Source organism: Primulina eburnea, chromosome 15 (assembly GCF_022965805.1).
Source record: "Primulina eburnea isolate SZY01 chromosome 15, ASM2296580v1, whole genome shotgun sequence".
Taxonomy (NCBI): domain Eukaryota; kingdom Viridiplantae; phylum Streptophyta; class Magnoliopsida; order Lamiales; family Gesneriaceae; genus Primulina; species Primulina eburnea.
In genome coordinates, this window is record NC_133115.1 from 5,586,793 (window position 1) to 5,607,220 (window position 20,428).

Genomic DNA, 20,428 nt, shown 5'->3' on the forward strand with positions numbered 1-20,428 from the left:
AGATGCCAAAAAGAAATAAACAAAAGTTGATCTTGAAAGCACCAGGCGATAAATGTCGGATTGACAATCTCCGAAGCTCCATCACCGAAGATGACTTGAGGAGGAACATGGGGGTGAGCTGAAATGAAACTTTCGAGTCCAAGTCCTCGGAGGCCAGCTAAAACCTGTAGATTCCGTAGAAGAAAATTTTCATCGATTAGTTAACAGAGTTGACTAATTGGCCGAATTTACGAGTAAAATGTTTGGATTAGTGATAGAAGCAACATTCGACGATGAGATGGATCCAGGATCAAGAGAGGTGTCAGCCATTTCTTGATGACTATTTGGTTTATATTTGATTGTATTATTGTTGTCAAGAATTGTTGACTTCCTCGATAGGTCCTGTTAGGATTATTTTGTCCGACATATATTAATAAATAATGAGAATATCAGAATATGATGTAAAAAAGAGAATTTGTGTTTTGTCAGAATTAAATGTTGTGCCAGATGTTACAACATCTCGGACAACATCTAAATGCAGCGGAAAATTAACTTTTATAACACAAATTGACTTGAAACAAATAGATGGACACTATTAAATATGCACAAGTATAAATACTTGTGCGGTGCCTTATGACAAAAATTAATCACTAGAAAACTTAACTGTTCACAAAAACCTATCACTAGTGATTTTTACAAAAATCAATTTCCTCAACACTTTGAGAAAATAAAGCTTTCTAAAAACAACCAACAATATTAAAACGTTAACAAGAAAGCAAAACTTGATCCCGAAAAACACCATCAATTTAGATGTAATCTTCAGTCAACATCGTTACGGATGTTGTCTGTAGATGTTGGCAACACTCAAAGTAACACGGGATCAACACTCTTCAAAACGCAGCACGTCTCTTGAATAGGATTTTCTCTGAAATTCTGAACGTGCACAAGTGAGTGAATATTAACCGAGGAAGAGAGAGCACCACGAAAACTTTCCCACGAAAAGACTCCTCCACTAAAACTCTATGAATCTCTCTTAGTCTCTCTCTACAATCTTCTCTCTATTTTCCCACCACCACTTCACGTTGATCACATCATATATATAGCTTTCATATCTCCTAGAGTTTATCTTCCATAAAGAAATCTACAAGATATGGTAAACAAGAATTCTATTAGAAACAAATCAATAATACCATATAATGTAAATCATTATCATAAATATTATATCTAGAAGATATTTATCCCAAAGATAATATCTAGAAAGATAAAACCCAATATTCCACATAATCTTATCAATAGGAAATTAAATTCAAGTAAGAAATCATATCACAATAAAATCTTAACATAATTATCTAGAAAGGCAAAACCATAATTAAATATTATACACAATCAAATCAACAAGTAAAACATAATATTAGGGAAATATATTCAACAAAATATATCAATTAAAATCGGAAATATTATTTCCCTTCAATCTCCCCCTTTTTGCCTTTCTGGACAAAATCAAATCAAACTTAGCTTCTCAGTTAAACTCCAATTAACTCCCCCTTAATATGAGAATTTTTCTCCCCCTGAATAAAATCAAGTTAGTACGGGTGTTGTTCGTCGTGTTGACAACACCTGAGAAAACACCTGCAAAAATCATTAACAGTTCATTAAACAGAATCACATAAGGGAAGCAGAACTTTAACAGAGCAGAATATTAAAAATGAAATCAAGTAAAGATATCAGATCGATGGTATCATGTGATCCTTTCAATTCACAGTCCCTTGAGTTTGAGTCGCATCTTCTCCCCCTTTTTGTCCAGAATGGACATCCACCTCCATAGCCAGACAATAGTCAGAAACTAAGTTCTCATAAGAGACAAAATCAGCTTTAGCGAGTAATCACTATCCAAAATTACTGAATAATTGCGTCAAGAATCATTTCAAAAAATTCCAGAATTGAAGCACACATCGAATTAACACCACCGAACCATAAAAAATCACAAATATTGGATTTCTAGCAAAATCCGGATTTTCATCAAATTTTCTCTATTGAAATACGCATACCCTCTTGACCAACAATATTCACAATGTTATGTTTATGCATGACTTATTTATGCCTAATAACAGAATGTAACAGAATAGAAACATGAAAACAAATATGAGATATGTTCAGAAAAGAAATGTTGGCACAAATGTTGGCAACATCTTCTGACAACACGCACAATTCCAGAAAAACAATTTTGATTTTTTTTTTCTTCACACTTAAAGACTTGTCAACTTTCTGATCATAGAAGTGGTAGCTCCCACACTAGAAGAACGGTCTTCTTTAGGACTCCTCTAGGTAGCTTTTTCCATTTTCTTCTATTTTTGCCCTTTGTATTAAATTCAGAAGAGGTAGCTCTCACACTAAAAGCACAGTCTTCATTGGACTCTTTTAGGTAGCTTTTTCCCATCTTTTCTTCTGATACAGAGCATATGCATAATTGATTTTTCTTTTTATTCAATCTTTTCAAGTCACTTTTCGTATGGGACAATGTCATGGAGTACATGATCATCCTTCAACTATTTTGTGATTTAATCAGATTGTTAAGCATCTTCAAGTGTGCTAAGTTTAGATAGAACAAGAAATTGTAAGTGCACCAGAAGATTTATGCAACATTGTGATAACACATCATATAACAGTATGAATGCAAATGCAGTATGTCTAAGTCCTAGAAATGCACATGCATGTTGGGTGTTGTCCGAGATGTTGTAACATCTGAGACAACATCTATGAATGATCAGGCAGAAAACATGCTGAAAGATTTCCTAAGGTTGGAGAACCCCTTAAAAGTCTAATGCTTTTGTGAATATATTGGTCAATTGGTTATTTGTATCAACAAATTCCATCCGAATCAATCCTTTCTCTACTAGATCTCGAATAAAGTGATGAAGAATGTCAATGTGTTTGGTTCGAGAGTGTTGTACTGGGTTTTTGAAATGTTTATTGCACTAGAATTATCACAGTATACAACTAAAGTTTCACTTGAATGTCCATAGTATTCAATCATTTGATTCATCAACAAAAGATGAGTCCAACCACTTCCTGCTGCCACATATTTGGATTCAGCAGTTGAAAGAGACACAAAAAGATGTCATCATGCATTTGTTTTATTTTTAAATCAAGAAAGAAACTTAATTAACCAACCATGCTCATTTCAAATGTAGATGACATGCACTTATCAGCATGCTTTTGAGATGAGGAACCAAAGATTATATCAACAACACAGACTTGAAAAATAAGAATCTCACCTTTGGACTTTTTGAATAAAAAGAGTTTTGTCTACCTCACCTCGTTTGAAGCCAATTTCCATTAGATATTACTCAATATATCATACCAAACATGTGGTGCTTGCTCTGAGTATATGGAGCTCATGCAAATAAGTCCAGCCATCTTTCGGTAATCCACTTTTTCTTTCTTTCGAGTTTGGACACCTTCATGCATACTTCCAATTATTTGAGATGATGGATGGTTTTTCTGAATTTTACTTGGAATATTATGTCCATCATCTACTGCGTCATCATTGTTATTCGTTTCGTCCTCAGCTTCATTGACTGCGTCAAGTGTTGTGCTAGGTGTTGCAACATCTGGAGCAACATCTGGAGCAACATCTGCATTTTTCAGTATGATTGGAATTTCCAGTAGGTCTTCCACATTATTTGCAGTTGTTTTCTTTTTCAAATCATGGTCAGTCCTTATCTTTCTCACCTTCAATTTATGAATGTTTGTAATCCTTGTGACCAATTTTTTAAAGACATTGAAAGTGTCTGATTTCTCCCTAATAAAACTTATCCATGAAAACTGTGAGAAATCATCAACACAAACAAATGAATACTTCTTACCTCCAAAACTTTCCACTTCCACGGGACCCATAAGATTCATGTGTAGCAATTCGAGGCAACGTGTTGTCCCAAAGTGGGGCAACATGTGATGAGACACGCGAGTTTTCTTACCCTTTTGACAGTCTCCACAAAGATATGGTGTACTAAATGATAGGTTAGGCATACCTCGTACAGCATCGTACTTACTCAAATTCTTCAGGGTTTTGAAACTAGCATGTCCAAGTTTTTGATGCCATAGGTCGAGTTCACTAACTTCTGCATGTTCGCATGAAAGTTCTTCACCTATTTGGTAAAAATTGTCCGAAGACCTTGTACCTGTCATAATGCACAAGTTAGTTTCATCAAAAACTTCACAAGTATGTTTATCAAACTTGACATGCAAATTATCATCACACAATTGGCTTATGCTTATCAAATTTGAATTTAATCCTTCAACATGAAGCACATTGTAGAGCTTTGGTAGTCCTTCAACATTCAAAGTACCCTTTCCAACAATTTTTCCTTTAGCTCCCCCTCCATATGTCACTCTACCACATTTTTGCTCAACATAATCGGTGAGATATTCTCGTAATCCCGTCATGTGGCTTGAGCTTCCACTATCAAAGTACCAATGACCTGCAGTATTAGTTTTCAACGAAGTATAGACAACTTTACAGTGAGTTTTTACCTTTGGTACCCAAATTGTTCTTACTGTAGATCGATGGTGGGAGGTGTTGCAGAAAGTGTTGGACAACATTTGGGGCAACATCTAGCTCGACTTTTGATTCATGCGATCATCCCTGAGTTTAAAACAGTAGGGCCTGATATGACCAAACTTAAAGCAGTAATGACATACATACCTTCGTTTTCTTCTCTTAGGGACATGTGTAGTATGTTGTCTTTTTGATGGAGAGATTTTCATTGAAGGCATAGGCTGTGATGGTGTGAGTGTTTCAGTCTTTCCCTTCACAAAAACAGTGGATTTTGAAGATTCATTAGTTTTATGTACACTGTCTTTGAAGCCTAAGTCTTTTTTGTCATCTCTTCCCATCAAAAGTATGGAATCAAGCTTGGATGTGCTTGAATTGAACTTGGACAAGGTTTCAGTTGCCTTTTGAAGTTCTTCTCTGGTCTTACCAAGTTCAAAATCCTTTTTGCTCAAAATTACCTCAAGTTTGGCAACTACGGCTTTTAGATCAGTGTTCTCCTTCACAAGACTTGAGTTCAACTTGTTTCTTTTGGTCCAATCTTCAAATAACTCTTCATAAAGCGTTTGTACACCCTCAAGAGTGAGTTCTTCATAATCAGCCTCTGATCCATCATCTCCACTCAAATTTCCAGAAGTTGTGGAGTTCAAACGTACTGAATTTTTGCAGATGTTGCGGCCAGGAGTGGCAACACCTAGGGCAACACCTAAAGGATTCACTTGCAACCAGCGTTTTTCTTCATTCATTGGTCGAAACTGTTGTTGGACAGGAGGTTTAGGAGCTGGTGGTCGAAGTGCTCCGTTTGCAAGTGATGTGTCCATTAAATATTTCTGTCAAAACAAAATAAAAACCAGAATCAACACTTAGTATATCAAGAGTTGGCTCTGATACCACTTGTTAGGATTATTTTGTCCGACATATATTAATAAATAATGAGAATATCAGAATATGATGTAAAAAAGAGAATTTGTGTTTTGTCAGAATTAAATGTTGTGCCAGATGTTACAACATCTCGGACAACATCTACATGCAGCGGAAAATTAACTTTTATAACACAAATTGACTTGAAACAAATAGATGGACACTATTAAATATGCACAAGTATAAATACTTGTGCGGTGCCTTATGGCAAAAATTAATCACTAGAAAACTTAACTGTTCACAAAAACATTTCACTAGTGATTTTTACAAAAATCAATTTCCTCAACACTTTGAGAAAATAAAGCTTTCTAAAAACAACCAACAATATTAAAACGTTAACAAGAAAGCAAAACTTGATCCCGAAAAACACGATCAATTTAGATGTAATCTTCAGTCAACATCGTTACGGATGTTGTCTGTAGATGTTGGCAACACTCAAAGTAACACGGGATCAACACTCTTCAAAACGCAGCACGTCTCTTGAATAGGATTTTCTCTGAAATTCTGAACGTGCACAAGTGAGTGAATATTAACCGAGGAAGAGAGAGCACCACGAAAACTTTCCCACGAAAAAACTCCTCCACTAAAACTCTATGAATCTCTCTTAGTCTCTCTCTACAATCTTCTCTCTATTTTCCCACCACCACTTCACGTTGATCACATCATATATATAGCTTTCATATCTCCTAGAGTTTATCTTCCATAAAGAAATCTACAAGATATGGTAAACAAGAATTCTATTAGAAACAAATCAATAATACCATATCATGTAAATCATTATCATAAATATTATATCTAGAAGATATTTATCCCAAAGATAATATCTAGAAAGATAAAACCCAATATTCCACATAATCTTATCAATAGGAAATTAAATTCAAGTAAGAAATCATATCACAATAAAATCTTAACATAATTATCTAGAAAGGCAAAACCATAATTAAATATTATACACAATCAAATCAACAAGGAAAACATAATATTAGGGAAATATATTCAACAAAATATATCAATTAAAATCGGAAATATTATTTCCCTTCAGGTCCTATTTATGGGGAGGTCATACCGTAATTTCGGTATCTCTGGAAGCAAATTTTTAACTCGTTTTTCGCTGTTCACGCTAATTATTCATGATTTCATGCTAATTAAATATTAATCAAGAACGAGCTCTCACATTTGTTGTCACTGTACAATGAGATACGCTCGAATTATTGTCTACAACACTCTAGTTGGACACAAATATTGCGTGTGTGTTTGATTGCCTGTTATTATGTGTATTTGTTTTGCTTTACTTGAATTTTTTGAGTTAGATCTAGCAGTCACTAGTCTTTGATTTTTAGTTCAAGCTAGTACGATCATAATTTACTTATGTGTCAAATGTACTATATTTTTTTCTGTGGTTTGAATTATAGTTTTTTGTAGAATGACACTTGGAGGTGGAGGCAGAAAGGAGAAAGAATTATTACACGAATCACGAGTTCAGAATGATGGCGCTGATGACAGAGTTGTCCGAGGTAGATGTGACTGTCCTGCAAGAGGGGGAGACCACAATGCTAATGTTGAAGTGGAACAATGGATCAATCGATTCAATGACATGGAACTTGTGGTGGCTAGATTCCAGAATCTGAGCCCTCCTATTTCCGTGGCATAGAAGGTAATAAAAAAAATGAGAGTTGGTTAAGGCCCATGAATCATCTGTTTGATTTGGTGGTGTATGATTCATACCGAACAGTGAAAATGATAGTCATCCAACCGAGAGACATTGCTCAGCGTTTATGAGAGTCTACTGCTGGAGCTTTACGGGATGCTAGTACTGCTCTTACTTGGGAATTTTTTTGTATTAAATTCAAGCATGAGTACTCTTCACTCTCTTATTATGCAGCCAACGTATCAAAATTCAATAACTTGGTTCAGGGTAATTTAGATGTGACAAAGTATGCTCGGTAGTTGTCTTTTTTGTTTACTTATGCACCACATGTGGCTGGGAGAGAGGATGCAAAACTTGGCAAATTTATGGAAGGATTGGGTTCTCGATTGTATTCCTTGGTGTTGATTAATAATCATACTGACTACACCGATGCAGTGGACAACGAAATAAGGCAAGAGGAAGGAATGCGAAGGGATGTACCACAATATACTCTGCATACACCCACTGAAGGTGCACAGTTTCCTATGAAAACACACTCTTACATACCTCAACAATCTTTCAAGCAACCAAAACAGAAGAGTTTCAAGCTCAGGGGAAAGCGGTTTAAGTAGAAGTCCTATAGAAATTCTGCAGCTCTCGTGGTTCGTCCGAGAGTCATGTTATAAGTGTGGGGGCAGGCATTCATCTGCTCAGTGTACATGAGTTCAGGGTACTTGTCCTACGTGTGGTCAGCAGAGACATTATGTCAGAGTTTGTCCTAATGCGGGAGACAACAGTTCCAGTCACCTCGGTTTAGTCTGTTTCCCCGGGCTTAAATTGCTAGACCATTTACTCCTCATTACACACCACAACCAAGTTTCCCGCACAGAATCCTAGCAGACCAAAGTTCATGTAGTGACTCAAGACCATGCTCACGAGGCACTTGAAGGGGTTATTGCAGGTTCGCATGCATATTAATAAAAAAAAGAGCATCTCATTCATTTATATATGTTGTTGTTTAGTACGAGATAGAGATTACCTTGTTGATTGACACAATGTTGTGTCAACCCTTGTTGGTGTGTTTTTTAGGTCTCGTGAAATAGATTTGAATTGCGCGATCTACTTCGGTAAAAGTATCATGATAACCAATTTCATTAAATTGTCTATGTCTGAATTTGACAGCAATTATCAGAATGGATATTTTGACAAATAATCGAGCTATCGTCGACTGTTTCCATGAATTTGTGAGATTCCAACCATGTTTTGGCAATAAATAAAATTTTTATGACAATGATTCACAATCTTGCATTCCGTTAATATCAGAAATGCAGATGTTTCGATTGTTATTAACAAATAATCAAGATATTTGATTTATTCGATTGATGCCACTCAAGAAAAGGGATAATTTGTTTCTGACATTCCAGTGGTTGAGGAATTTCTAGATCTTTCTTTTAAAAAGTTGTTCATGAACCGATCACCATTAGTTTCACTACATTCATAATGTGTAACAAATTAATTTTGATTGCCAAAACAGGGTAATTCAAATCATCGATCGAACTTCCTCTCAACAGCACTCGGCATAGAACAAAATGAATCAAACTTAAATTCAAACACACAAAATCACATTTTTTTACTTCGAATCGAGCTCCGAGCCTGCTTAAAAAATTAAACTCGAATTCAAATACGAATCGCTCTCTATCATCAACCTTATTCAGTTGGTGATCATCCCTATGGTAAATTGGGTGCGCACAACTATTTCAGGAGGTACAAAGCACATAACCAGTAACCACTTGATGTCTTTTAATCTTCCTTTTTTTTTTTTACATCTTTTCACATAGATAAGAAAAAAAAAAGTTGTAAAAAAATAGCGCCTGGGTTGATTCCATCTCGTATTCACAGAGTAAAATCTAGGCAACAATTGTTTTAATTAATGCTACTGCATAAAAGACTAAATTGTACCGCATGTTAACCCTTCAAGATCATGCAGATCACCTGGAAAACTTTACTAAACAGAGCAAAAATTATGGAAAACCACCCCCATCATCTCTGAGCGTGGCCATGTATCCATCCCATGATTCCAGGTGCAGCCTTTTATCTCACGACTGAAGAAAACACGGTACGAAAATAAATCCAGTTCAACATTTATCCTGAAGTTCAAAAATTGCACTTCGTTGAATTGGACGCCCCATCAAAATATTAAGCAGTGCCAGAACTTCCATTTGCCTTAGGTTCTGTTCGAACATACGTTAGGCTACGGGTAGTCGAAGGTGGAACAATACTGTTGGAGGCCTGATTTGAGGTCTCAGTCAAGGTGGCCCCTCTCTTCCACTGAAAACTCCTAGCAACGGGTATACTAGGTATACGAGACCTGTATAAAGCGGGTATACCTCTAGCAAAAGGACCTCTGCTAAATCTTGGAACAGTAAATGGAGATGCTCGAGCAACTCGAGGCCATGTAGTAAGAAAGGCAGCTTTAGGTTGAACAGAAGAACTTTTTCTCACAATCTGTGGATGATCAGACATTATACAGGTTAGATTCATTTAGAACAAATGTTAAATGGGAAGACGAGAAGAAAAGACCATCAGCGCATGTAAAGGGGTAACAAAGTTGTTAACATTCAGTGAAATCAGTTTAACAGATGAATTTTTATAATCCAGTTTTTTGGAAAAACATTTCAATAAATGTTTTGCTTCCAATCTGGCATTTGGAATAAACAATTTTTAAAAACTTCTATAAAAGTTAAGATCTTCTCTTTCAAAATCTGGATTCAACATAATATTTCAATTTTAATTTTAATTCATCACACTTTCAGTCTTAGATGAACACTCCATTCTTAGAGATGATATGAATTCAAGAACTGGCTGGTGATCATTGCCTGAGGTTCATATGACCATCTTTCTATATTTTTGCACCTTAGCTTAGCTGATTGCCGTCCATGGAGTTGCACAAAATTTCTGTATCTGACTTAATGCAGTAGTCCTACTAGGTTAGGGTACCTTTTCTTGATTCTGGATTTCCAATTTCAACTAAACAATTAGGAAAATGATTGATCCAGGTGAACAAAATAAAGCTCCATACCTACTACAGCCTACGGTTCAGATTCCTTAATTTCCCGCCGCATATTATGAGAGAGCAATTCGGGACTCCAAATCCGATTTTTTTATAGGAAACGATATTATATTAGTAGAAGCTATTAATAACAAAAAAAGGGACAAGTGGTCCATGTTAACAACAAATAAGACTACAATCCCGAAACTTAATATTGTCTCAGTATTCTTCATGCGATTCTTCTAGATTGTCAAAAATAATCATATTATTCCCCAATAAAAACCAACCAACAAATATAATGAACTATCACAATCCAAAAAATTTTACAGCTCGTGTCAAGGTCGCGACTAAGATCTGTTGCAAATAAATCCCTCGTTGATCTCGAAGCTACCCAAACCAGACCCAACTCCTCCAATGCTTTGAAGTAAAGATAGCTCGTAAAAAGACAATGAATAAAAATGTGGTCTGGGGTCTCCACCTCTTGCAGTCATAACACACACCGACTCGAACAAACAGAGTAAGTGGGCCACCTTTTTTGCATCGCAAGTTGGTAATTTTCCTAGCATTGGAATCCAAGAGAACACTTGAACCTTGGATGGGATCGACGCTTTCCAAACGACATGATAAAGAGGAAAATAGGGAAAACAATTGTCTGGAAAAAAAGACTAGTATAAAGATTTAACTGAAAATAGCTTGAGGAATCCCAAACCCATTTTTTCTAATGTTGGCAGCTCCTTCAACCAAACTAACCCTCTCTAAGGACCCTAGCAGTTCACTCAAAATGCTCGTTTCCTCATCCCTCAAATCCCAACGAAAGTGCAAATCCCAAGGAAGGAAGAAATAGATGAAGTGTCAGAATGAATAAAATGGGAAAGTGTCATTATGAGCCTTAGAGATCTGAAATAAATATAGATGGATAAAGATCCTGAAAAGATGAATCTCCCTCCACCAACTATCGTCCTATCCTCCGAAAACCTGATCTTATTGACCCTTTTTTTACCACAGCCCTCACTGACTGATGAAAAACTGGATGAATCCTAGAAACAAACTTCTATGGACTCTGACTCTGACATTCCTCGCTAGGCCCGCATCCCACCCATTATACTGTAAGCCATATTTGCTGGTGATAATCTTCTTCCATAACAGCTCTCTCTCACAAGCAAATCTCCACCATTTTCCTAGATGGGCCATATCTCTCTCACAAGCAAATCTCCACCATTTTCCTAGATGGGCCATATTACTCGGACAAGTTTCCAATACCCAGGCCCCCTCTTTCCTTCGGTGCAAACCTGATCCCAACCGACCAAGTAACAATGTAGATCCCCATCACCTTCATCCCACAAAAAATCCCTAATAATCTTCTCCATGGCCTCCGCTATGCCCCGTAGAATCCTAAAAAGAGATACGAAGTACGCTGACAAAGCATTCAGCACTACTAAGATCAAAGTCAATCTCCCCCCTGTAGAAAAAAACGCTTGCTTCCAACTCGCTAACTTATTGGACATCTTGGAAAAGACAGGCTCCCAAAACGAGACTTTTTAATGGATTTCCACCTAATGGAACCGCCAAATATCTAATGGGCCAAAACTCCCTCCGACACCCAACCTCACTTGCTAACCCTTCCACTTATTCTTCTTCATACTTAAGGCCCAATAAGGCGCTTTTTTCCATATTAATCTTTAATACTAACAAATTACAAAATGAATACAAAATCTCCACCAAAAATCTCAAATGGCCATCATTCTTCACAAAGAACAAAATATCGTCTGCAAATTGAACATGAGAGATCTCTACCTACTTCCAAACCGTGGATGAGGTTCATGGGCTTTGTCTTGTCGATCAATCTGCCCAACGCATCTACTACCAAGTTAAAAAGGAACGGGGAAAACAGATCTCCATTTCTAAATCCTTTTTCTCCCTTAAATTTACCCCCTAGGCCTTTCATTAATAAGTAATGAGGACACAGTTGAAAAGAAACCCTCTATCCATTTTCTCCAACACTCTCCGAAAACTTTTGTGAATAAGACAAAATCCAAAAACTCCGATTCACGTTGTCATAAGCCTTATCGAAATCAACTTTAAAAACCCAACACTTCTTTTTCTTCAGCCTCAGGTCCTCCACCAACTCATTTGCTATGAGACAACAATCTAAAATCTGCCTACCTTCGATGAAAGCAGTTCTTAGTTTCTGCTATTGTAACGGGGTTGCCTTCTTCAATCTCAAAGACAAGACTTTAGCAATAATCTTATAGATGCTGGTTACCAAACTGATAGGCCGAAAATCTCTTATCCGAACAAACTCTTGTTTTCTAGGGATCAAACATATGTAAGTTTCATTGGTGATACCATTGATAATACCTCTAAAATACCTCTAAAAAATACGATATTAGTGAATTTTAGAAAGAAAAGATACAAAGGTAATTTCAGAAGTCACCTCTTAGAATTATTTTTTGATAACAAAACCTACACCGAAAAACTAACCTCGATCTCAGCTTTCTAAAGAAAAGCATGCAAAGGATATTCCCAGAAATCAGCGTATTTCACTAATTAATTCTACTTATAAAGATGAAATTTTTCTTAAAACTAAACTTGCATGGAGCTCCAAATATAAACTTTAAGAAAATAAGTTGACTTGAATAATATGTGAAACTTGAAAAAACAAAGAAGACAGAAACTGTGCTACTATAATAGCAAGTAACTTCTTGCACCGTGTATGTGTATGTCTTCTCTTTTTCAAAATAATACAAATAAAGAAGTATTATTACTATAATTATTTCAGCAACATTTATTTCACGTCTTACATTTAAATATTTATTTCACATCGTTACATTTTACACGGCAAGGGTTTTATTCAATAGTTTTTTTTTAAGAAAAAATAATCTATTGAAAATTCCAACTCATTGGATCAACAAAGAAGTTTTCATTATAAGTTTTAGATGATTAGAGTGCACATGCAACTAATCAAAACATCATCATCAGGCAACAAATGAAATTTCAGCCTCAACAAGTTTCTTTTTTCCCTGTAGGAAAGTAGGAGTAACAGGATTTTCACAAAAACAAACAAATAAGGGAAAAACCCAAAATTAGCCAGTAAAAAAAGGCAACCAAACAAACCTGTGACAGTATAAAGCGAAATAACAGAGACCAAACAAACAATCCATCATGCAGCCACAGAAAACAAAAAAGGCTGGACATTCATCAACTAAATAATTCACATTAGCATCCTTCAATCACTTACCTTGAGAAACCGAGACATAAAAGAGGTACCATCCAAAGACAGAGCATGCTCAGCAGCTTCTTTTCTCATGAATTCTATATAAGCTGATCTGAATAAGCAATACACTTCAGGATCTCCTTTATAAAAATGGGGTAAAAATATTAATAAATGGCAATGATGCATCTAAGAAACCTTACCCTTTCGGTTGCCCAGTGGCAGGATCAGTTAAAATAATTACTTTCAGGACTTCTCCAAACTTGTTGAAATGTCGTGAAAGACTGTCCTTGGTGGCAGCAAAATGAACCTAATGCAGGGGATAATATGTCAATGACAAAGAAAAGCAATAGAAATAAAGAACAGAGTCCTTATAAATCAGAATGTTTAGAATCAGATTCGGGTAATTACATTGCTAAGAAAAATGGTTCGAGAATCAGCATCTTCTGTAGGCCCACTTGTAGAATATAATCCTGCATACGTATGTTCAGATAAAAGGATCAATATCGTAGGATCTTAAAGATCCAATTATTTTACTGGTGGCATGGAGAATCAGTTGTGCATCTTGATTTAAACTTTGAATATCAAACCAGGACGAAAAACCCAAAATGACATAAGTTGGAAGCAACCATCAGTTTTAACAAGTAAAAACATGACTACAATGCCAAAACCACATAAGTTGGAAGCAACCATCAGTTTAAACAAATAAAAAAATTGATGCATATGCTCTCACATCAGTTCTGCAAATTAAAGATGCACTAGGATGGGGAAAAAAGAAGGCTTACCAAGTGGTGCCGGAGCCATTTGTAGTTCATGTTTAGGATCAATACCTGGTTGTGCCTACAGAAGAGCAAGCAAGAAGACATAGGTGAACAAATGCATAATGGCTATAAAACAGCTCATTATGACAAACAAGCAAAGGACACAAAAACATAAGACATTATTTCACTCGGATATCTTACGTGTCCATTGAAACCTACTAAGGAGTCGTTCTCCTTTGTCAACCACACTTCAGATTTAGCAACCAAAGTATCGGTCCCTATGAATTCTTCAAGATTATGCATCTTAGATTCCTCCCTAGCCTCCTGATATTGCGGAAGTCTCAAGGTGTTCATGTTTACAGATGAAGAAATCTTGAAGGATTTACTAGGCATATCCACAAGACGATCTTGTTGTGGCCTATGTGCTCTTCCTTCAGAATTATTAGTTGCACCATACTGAAACTGTAAGGTGTTCTCTGCCAATTTTCCTCTGGATAAGCCTAACGCATTAGTCACTCTTTGCCCCATCACATCATCATAATCATCATAACCTACACCAAAATCCAAAGCCACAACAGGGTTGTCATCAAAGGATGAAGTACTCCCATCTTGTTGCAACATGCCATCACTCTGTGGATAATAAGTAGAACGAAAATCCTCACTTTCATTAACAAAATCAGCTTCATCAACAATATCTCTGAATTCATCTTGATTGATGATGTTTGAAGGAATAGTAGGATGATCAAGCCTATCAAACACATTACGCGATGGTCTATCTTTGCTCAGATCTTTCACCGCATCTGTTACAGCCTTAATAGCAGCTGACATGTCAGCACGCAATCCAGCCACTTGTCTAGTTCTCCGTTGATGTTCTTTCGGGGAAACATCCTCTGTCGAAGTGGAAATAACAGAACGAAGGCGTTTGAGGGAAGGTTCTGCCGGCCTAGAAGTACCAACAGCTTCTCGTACTGCAAACTGCAACAACCTTTTTGGGGCACTGATGGTTTCTGAAATTTTCCTCTGCAAATGTCAAACAAGTGAGAAAAATGGAAATAAACAAGGGACTCCATATCTTTTGGCATATTGAGCAAGGAATATTTGACAGAACTACTGCTACATGAAGCATGAAAAGAAAAAGGAATGAATAGCAGCCACCGATTGAACTTTTTATAGGTCTAGGACAATTTCAATAAACAATAAAGAAAAAAATATGTCAGAGCCCATGTAGAAGTTTTCCATCCGAACTTAAGAAAAGGCATGACATAACTAATGAAATAAATTATAATGAGGTCATACCTCAGGACAATAAAAGATGAAAAAGAACCGTAAACAATACCAATGGAAGTTATATTGCGATGCATAAAGAAGAATCTTGAATGAAGCCAGTTTCGCACATAGGAAAAACATCTATTATGGTGAAGATCTGCACCCAAGCACTTTATTACCAAAAACTCGGACCAACCAATTCAAAGGTACAGTGGAATAAACATTATTATGGATCCATGAAGTAGCATAAAATAAAACAAGAGAATTCATACAATATCACCCCTTCCTAGTACAACGGTTCCAGGTATCCTAATATCAAATGAAGACTATATACTCAATGTGCTATGTTGGTTTCTCATTTCTATCATTGTAAAAATTTTCAAGAAAATTAAAAAGGCGAAAGAAGAAAAGGGACAAACATTTGCACAGGTGTTAATCTATTATGTTTTCAGAGTCAATGTGTTAAGAAAAGATTAATGTTGGGTAATTATTATTTGCAAAAATAAATAGAAAACAGAGTGGTTCAGTAAATATTGAGAGAACGTCAGGGTGGTGGGTCTGATATCAATAATGAAGTGTTCAAAATATTTGGAGGATATTCTTGAAAAAGAATGCTAATTTTTTCCATAAAACAACGGAAGAAGAGTGGAAAGAGGAGAGAATCAGCCATACATTTTTCCACGAGAAAACTTGAACCTTAAATGGGATCGGCACTTTTCAAATTACATGAAAAAGAGAGAAGGAAAACCACTGACAGAAAAACTCATAGAAAGAATTGACAGAAAAAATCCCTCAAGGATCCCAAACCGAAATTCTAGTATCTGCAACCCCTTCAACCAACCTGATATCCTAATGTATTTATTTTATTGGTGTGCCTTTTTTAACTCTGCTTGAAATATCTTTGTATCAAATTAAAAAAAAATTATTCTAGACACTATGGGAACTGAATAGAAGATAAAGAAGTTTCTCAAACAACATGAGATATACTTTATTTCATCTCCAATTAGTCAGTTTTCCAATAGTTAGGTACAAATGATCTCTTTTTACTTATTGCATAATTTACATATGAGCCATACAAAAGATAATGCTGCCACAGGAGGCATAATTTTTTCACTCTACTCCCTATATGAATCAAAATTCCACTTCGTTTAAATACATTCAACTGTTTCACCTACTTCCTGTTTCAATTCTTGATGAATGAATAAACAAAATCTCAGCAAAAAAAAGAGAAAATAACAAGTCATGTCATTTAACTGTCAGGAATCATCTTGTTTCACATTTAAACAATATCAATAGGCCATACAATACGAATCATCAGAATATTTCAAAACATGTAATCATGCCAATTTTGTGCAGACCACCACAGAGTTCGCCAAAGAAACAATGATACCAACAAAAGGAAACAGAACTGAGAACTTGGAGACTATAAATTCATTTCTATATATTGACATCAAGAAAAATGCATTTATTGGCTTCCAAAAAGGATACATCTCTATAACTACCTTCCCACATGGCTCCATCACAGGGCATTTACACACAACCACCATCCACCACATGATAGCAGTTATAAAATTAAGATTTAGCAAATTATCACAGTGAACTCTATAGCTACTAGTCAATTGGTAAAGTGAAACTAGATCACAAAAGGGGGGATGCAACATATGATGGAAACTCTCAGAAAACCCCAGTCCAAAATATCATATATAAAATCCTATTTCTAAACTATATGGAAGAAAGAAAGAAATTCAAGAATTTTCTACTTAAATAGCAAATTGAGAAGGCTTCAAGCAGCATGGAACTCGAGGGAATAAAATCACCTTTCTTGGACGTTTCTCCTCAGTTTGCCTTCTTCTCTTCTGTGTAATTGGCCTAGGTGAACGAGATAGTTTAGTTCGATCAACTCTGTGACGAGGGTTATCCTTGGAATGCACATTCTCAGCCAAAGAGTTTCTAGAAAGGCGGATTACATTTTCATCCTTGTCCCTCTCTAAACCATTCCCTTCCCTATTGTAACGTTTTCCAGATGTTTTATCAGAAGTACTTTTCTCAGCTTCAGGTGAAGCATGCTGCAAGTCTGTTTTTCCAACTTGTTTCCCTGTTGAGGACTTCACACTAGGGGCTCGATCTGGATGAAGTGCCAAGGGTTGCACATATAGACTTAAATGAGATCCTAAATGATCCCATAGCCTGAGCAAAACAACAATATTGATCAGAGAGAGTGGTAAAATGTTTGCTGCCAAGAAAAACATTTAGCATGAAAAAATAATCTTACCAAGATATGAATGTGTCACTGTCGTCTCCCAGAAAGACATTTAACTCACCCTTTGCTTCATCTTTCCGCCTACCATTTTTTAGCAAGACTATAACATATTCCTATAGCCAAATAACAGAAGATCAATGATAAGTGGAAAAAATTTGGTAGATTGGCATTATAATACATGATAGATGAATTGAGATTCAATAAAAAATCAGTGAATGTCAAATTTTTACATAGTAAAATACAGTTAGGCACATGAACTGCTAATGCAAAAACCAATTTTCAGTAAACGATACTGGATTGAGCAAAAATATAATCAAAGCCAAGGAAACTAGAAGTGATCCGGATATATTAAATATATATAAACAAAAAAGGCATTCATGAAAGAGAAGTGCCCCTAGGAGAAACCAAATAGTAACTATCTCAACATAAACCAATTCTTAAGGTATCTAACCATCGCTGTGCTGCAAAGCATGGGGAATGTGGGAACGACTGGAATATAGATGTATAGAACAATATAGCAGGAAAAAACAAATAACGAAAGGAAATGGCTAAGCTTAATAGTTCTACCAAGAGTATTAAGTAGGTCCACCACAAAAACAACAAAGGAATATGAAATATCAAATGATCAAAAATATCAAAGTTGAGTGATCAAAATTGAACAGATCATGAAGACGTGAAAGAACTCAAATATTTACGATACAGCAGTAAAATCACTAAGAATGTGTAATAGATTTAAAAAATCTGTTTCCAAGTTAGATCAGCGTATGCTGCATTCACGTAAGTTGATCGAAGATTTATAAACTAGAGACACAATCATTCCATTTGAACATCTGCTTCAAATTTAGAGGGATCAGTTCATGTCATGACCTCTTCCCACAAGCAAAAGATGTGCACGCAAAAAAGTAAAAACTCTTCCAAATGAGCCTCACCATTTTTGCTCATCTAGCAATAAGATGGCGAAAAGAAATGAAATCAAAAGAAAGAAAATGTGGGCACTAAAAACCACAACTACAAAGAAAAGGATGTGCATGTATGCAGTTCTTGGTTATTCATCCGTTAATTTTTCAGAAACTTGCAAGAAAATATGCATAATGTAAAGCAGATCAATCTACCGCAATTGTCAATCAACCAACAACTGATTTCATCAAAGAACTCAAAAGAACGGGCTGTGTGACACAGTTCAACAATAAGAAAATGAATCGAAGAAAGACATAAAAAATCAATAATTGCATCATTTCAAAGTCTCATACCATATGCAATGTTGCATAACTAGTCATTAATTCAATTCACAACATGACAGTTTTCATTTGTTTTTAATTGCATAGTACATTGTACTCCTTGAATGGTATAATGGAATGACTATCTTTAGCGAAGAAGAGTTTTCATTACTGTTCATATAATTTAATCGACCACATGTTACTATATTAATCAAGTACCAGAACTAATTCATACACCAAAACCTCACTATAGCTACCTGGGTTGAGAAACCTTCATATTTTGGCAGCATTAATAAATACAAATTCCCCTGCAGATTCAGTCACCTATTTATATCTGACATAGATAGATCCAATAATTTGCCTTTGTCCATACTACACCAGGAGTGTCACTCCCGGTGTAGTTTTATACAAGACGTTCGTATGAACATCTCACATAAACACAAATAATGTGGCTCCAAGAGTACTTTTTTGCTTTCGATTCAGATGTCAATATGAACATCTTTGTGTAAATTACACCGGGAGTGTTATAGACAGCCATAAAAACTCAAATGTAAAAAAATAACATATTGGATAGGTGGCTCTCAAACTTACGTACGAGTCACACTCCAAATGACTGGGGAGCAAACTTGGGATCACAACAATTAATGAGGTGACACATTCCACATTTGTTCTATCAAACATTTAGCACATCAATGACCTCGAAGACTTATCTATAACCAATTTCCTTTTAAAGGCAAAGCAAGAAATCTCAACAGTGAACCGCACGTGTTACAGGCTTAAAAAGAAAAACAAGAAGAGAGATAATTAGCAAAGAAGGTGAGCCCAAGATTAATGAAAAATAACAGAAGCAACATCATACCACCAGAGTGTCGTCAGTGTAGTCACCCATAAACTCCTTCAGTTTCTCGTTGATTTCCGCTCGAAGCCGTTCAACTCCTGCGTCTGAGAATTCGCCCCCAAATGTCCGCTCATCTCCCACCATGAATCCACTCCACCAAAAAAACCAATGGGGTATTCCTAAAACCCTAATCACAATTGCAATGACGACGCTCCAACAACTTGATTCAGTTCCCAAAAATCCAAAAAACTCAGTCTAAAACAAATGAAATGATACTACAGACAACCGGAAAAGAAAAGGCCGATTAGAAAATTAAGATTGCGCCGAATCGTTCCACAGATATTGATTAGGGCTTTTCATTTAAAAGTAAATCAACAAAAAAGAAAATAATTTGGAACAAAATCAAGTTTAGGGATTTTGGGGAAGAGAATCCAGAAGCCTTTCGCTGAGCGGCAGTGAAAAGGGTCGCAAGGAACCCGACGTCGATTTGTATTTTTTAGTATCTGCTGGCTTAAAAATGATACAAAGGTTATATAGCACAAAGAAAACAAACATTTTTCAAGGTGATTTGGACAATTTTAGAAGGTTATAAAAAACGTGAAGCGTCTCGAAACGTAGACGACGAGCATCAAATTTTTCAAACTTGAGTGAGATTAGCGTGAAAAAGAGTTTTTTATATTTGATGTAATTATAATTATCTCAAACCAATAAATAAATAAAATAATACATAATCATGAAAAATTTAAC

General features: G+C 35.9%; 1 protein-coding gene and 1 long non-coding RNA gene across 5 annotated transcripts; one reads left to right on the forward strand and one right to left on the reverse strand.

The window, feature by feature from the left end:
• Positions 1-259: 259 nt before the first annotated feature.
• LOC140815295 (uncharacterized) lies at positions 260-6,894 on the forward strand. Its single transcript, XR_012114330.1, has 2 exons — positions 260-378; positions 6,495-6,894. It is a non-coding gene; the product is annotated as an uncharacterized lncRNA (long non-coding RNA).
• Positions 6,895-8,873: 1,979 nt separating this feature from the next.
• LOC140813861 (uncharacterized) lies at positions 8,874-20,203 on the reverse strand. Of its 4 annotated transcripts, XM_073172642.1 has the most exons (10): positions 19,703-20,203; positions 17,639-17,739; positions 17,184-17,553; positions 14,763-15,120; positions 14,302-14,651; positions 14,125-14,179; positions 13,751-13,812; positions 13,543-13,649; positions 13,367-13,454; positions 8,874-9,584 (listed from the first exon to the last, which is right to left on the reverse strand). In XM_073172642.1, the coding sequence occupies exons 1-10, from the start codon at positions 19,823-19,825 to the stop codon at positions 9,276-9,278; spliced, it is 1,923 nt and encodes a 640-aa protein (XP_073028743.1). In that variant the 5' UTR covers positions 19,826-20,203; the 3' UTR covers positions 8,874-9,275. The 4 variants fall into 4 exon arrangements, 3 of the variants coding, with proteins under 3 accessions (XP_073028743.1, XP_073028742.1, XP_073028744.1); XM_073172641.1 differs by having other exon boundaries at positions 14,302-15,120; XM_073172643.1 differs by having other exon boundaries at positions 9,349-9,584; positions 13,367-13,449; positions 14,302-15,120.
• Positions 20,204-20,428: the final 225 nt, after the last annotated feature.

Coding starts and splice junctions, on each gene's coding strand:
- LOC140813861 (XM_073172641.1), bottom strand. CDS start 19,825: ATGGTGGGAGATGAGCGGACATTTGGGGGCGAATTCTCAGACGCAGGA. Junction 13,650..13,750: donor GAACCATTTTTCTTAGCAAT/GTAATTACCCGA, acceptor CCCCTGCATTAG/GTTCATTTTGCTGCCACCAA. Junction 13,455..13,542: donor GCCACTGGGCAACCGAAAGG/GTAAGGTTTCTT, acceptor TTGCTTATTCAG/ATCAGCTTATATAGAATTCA.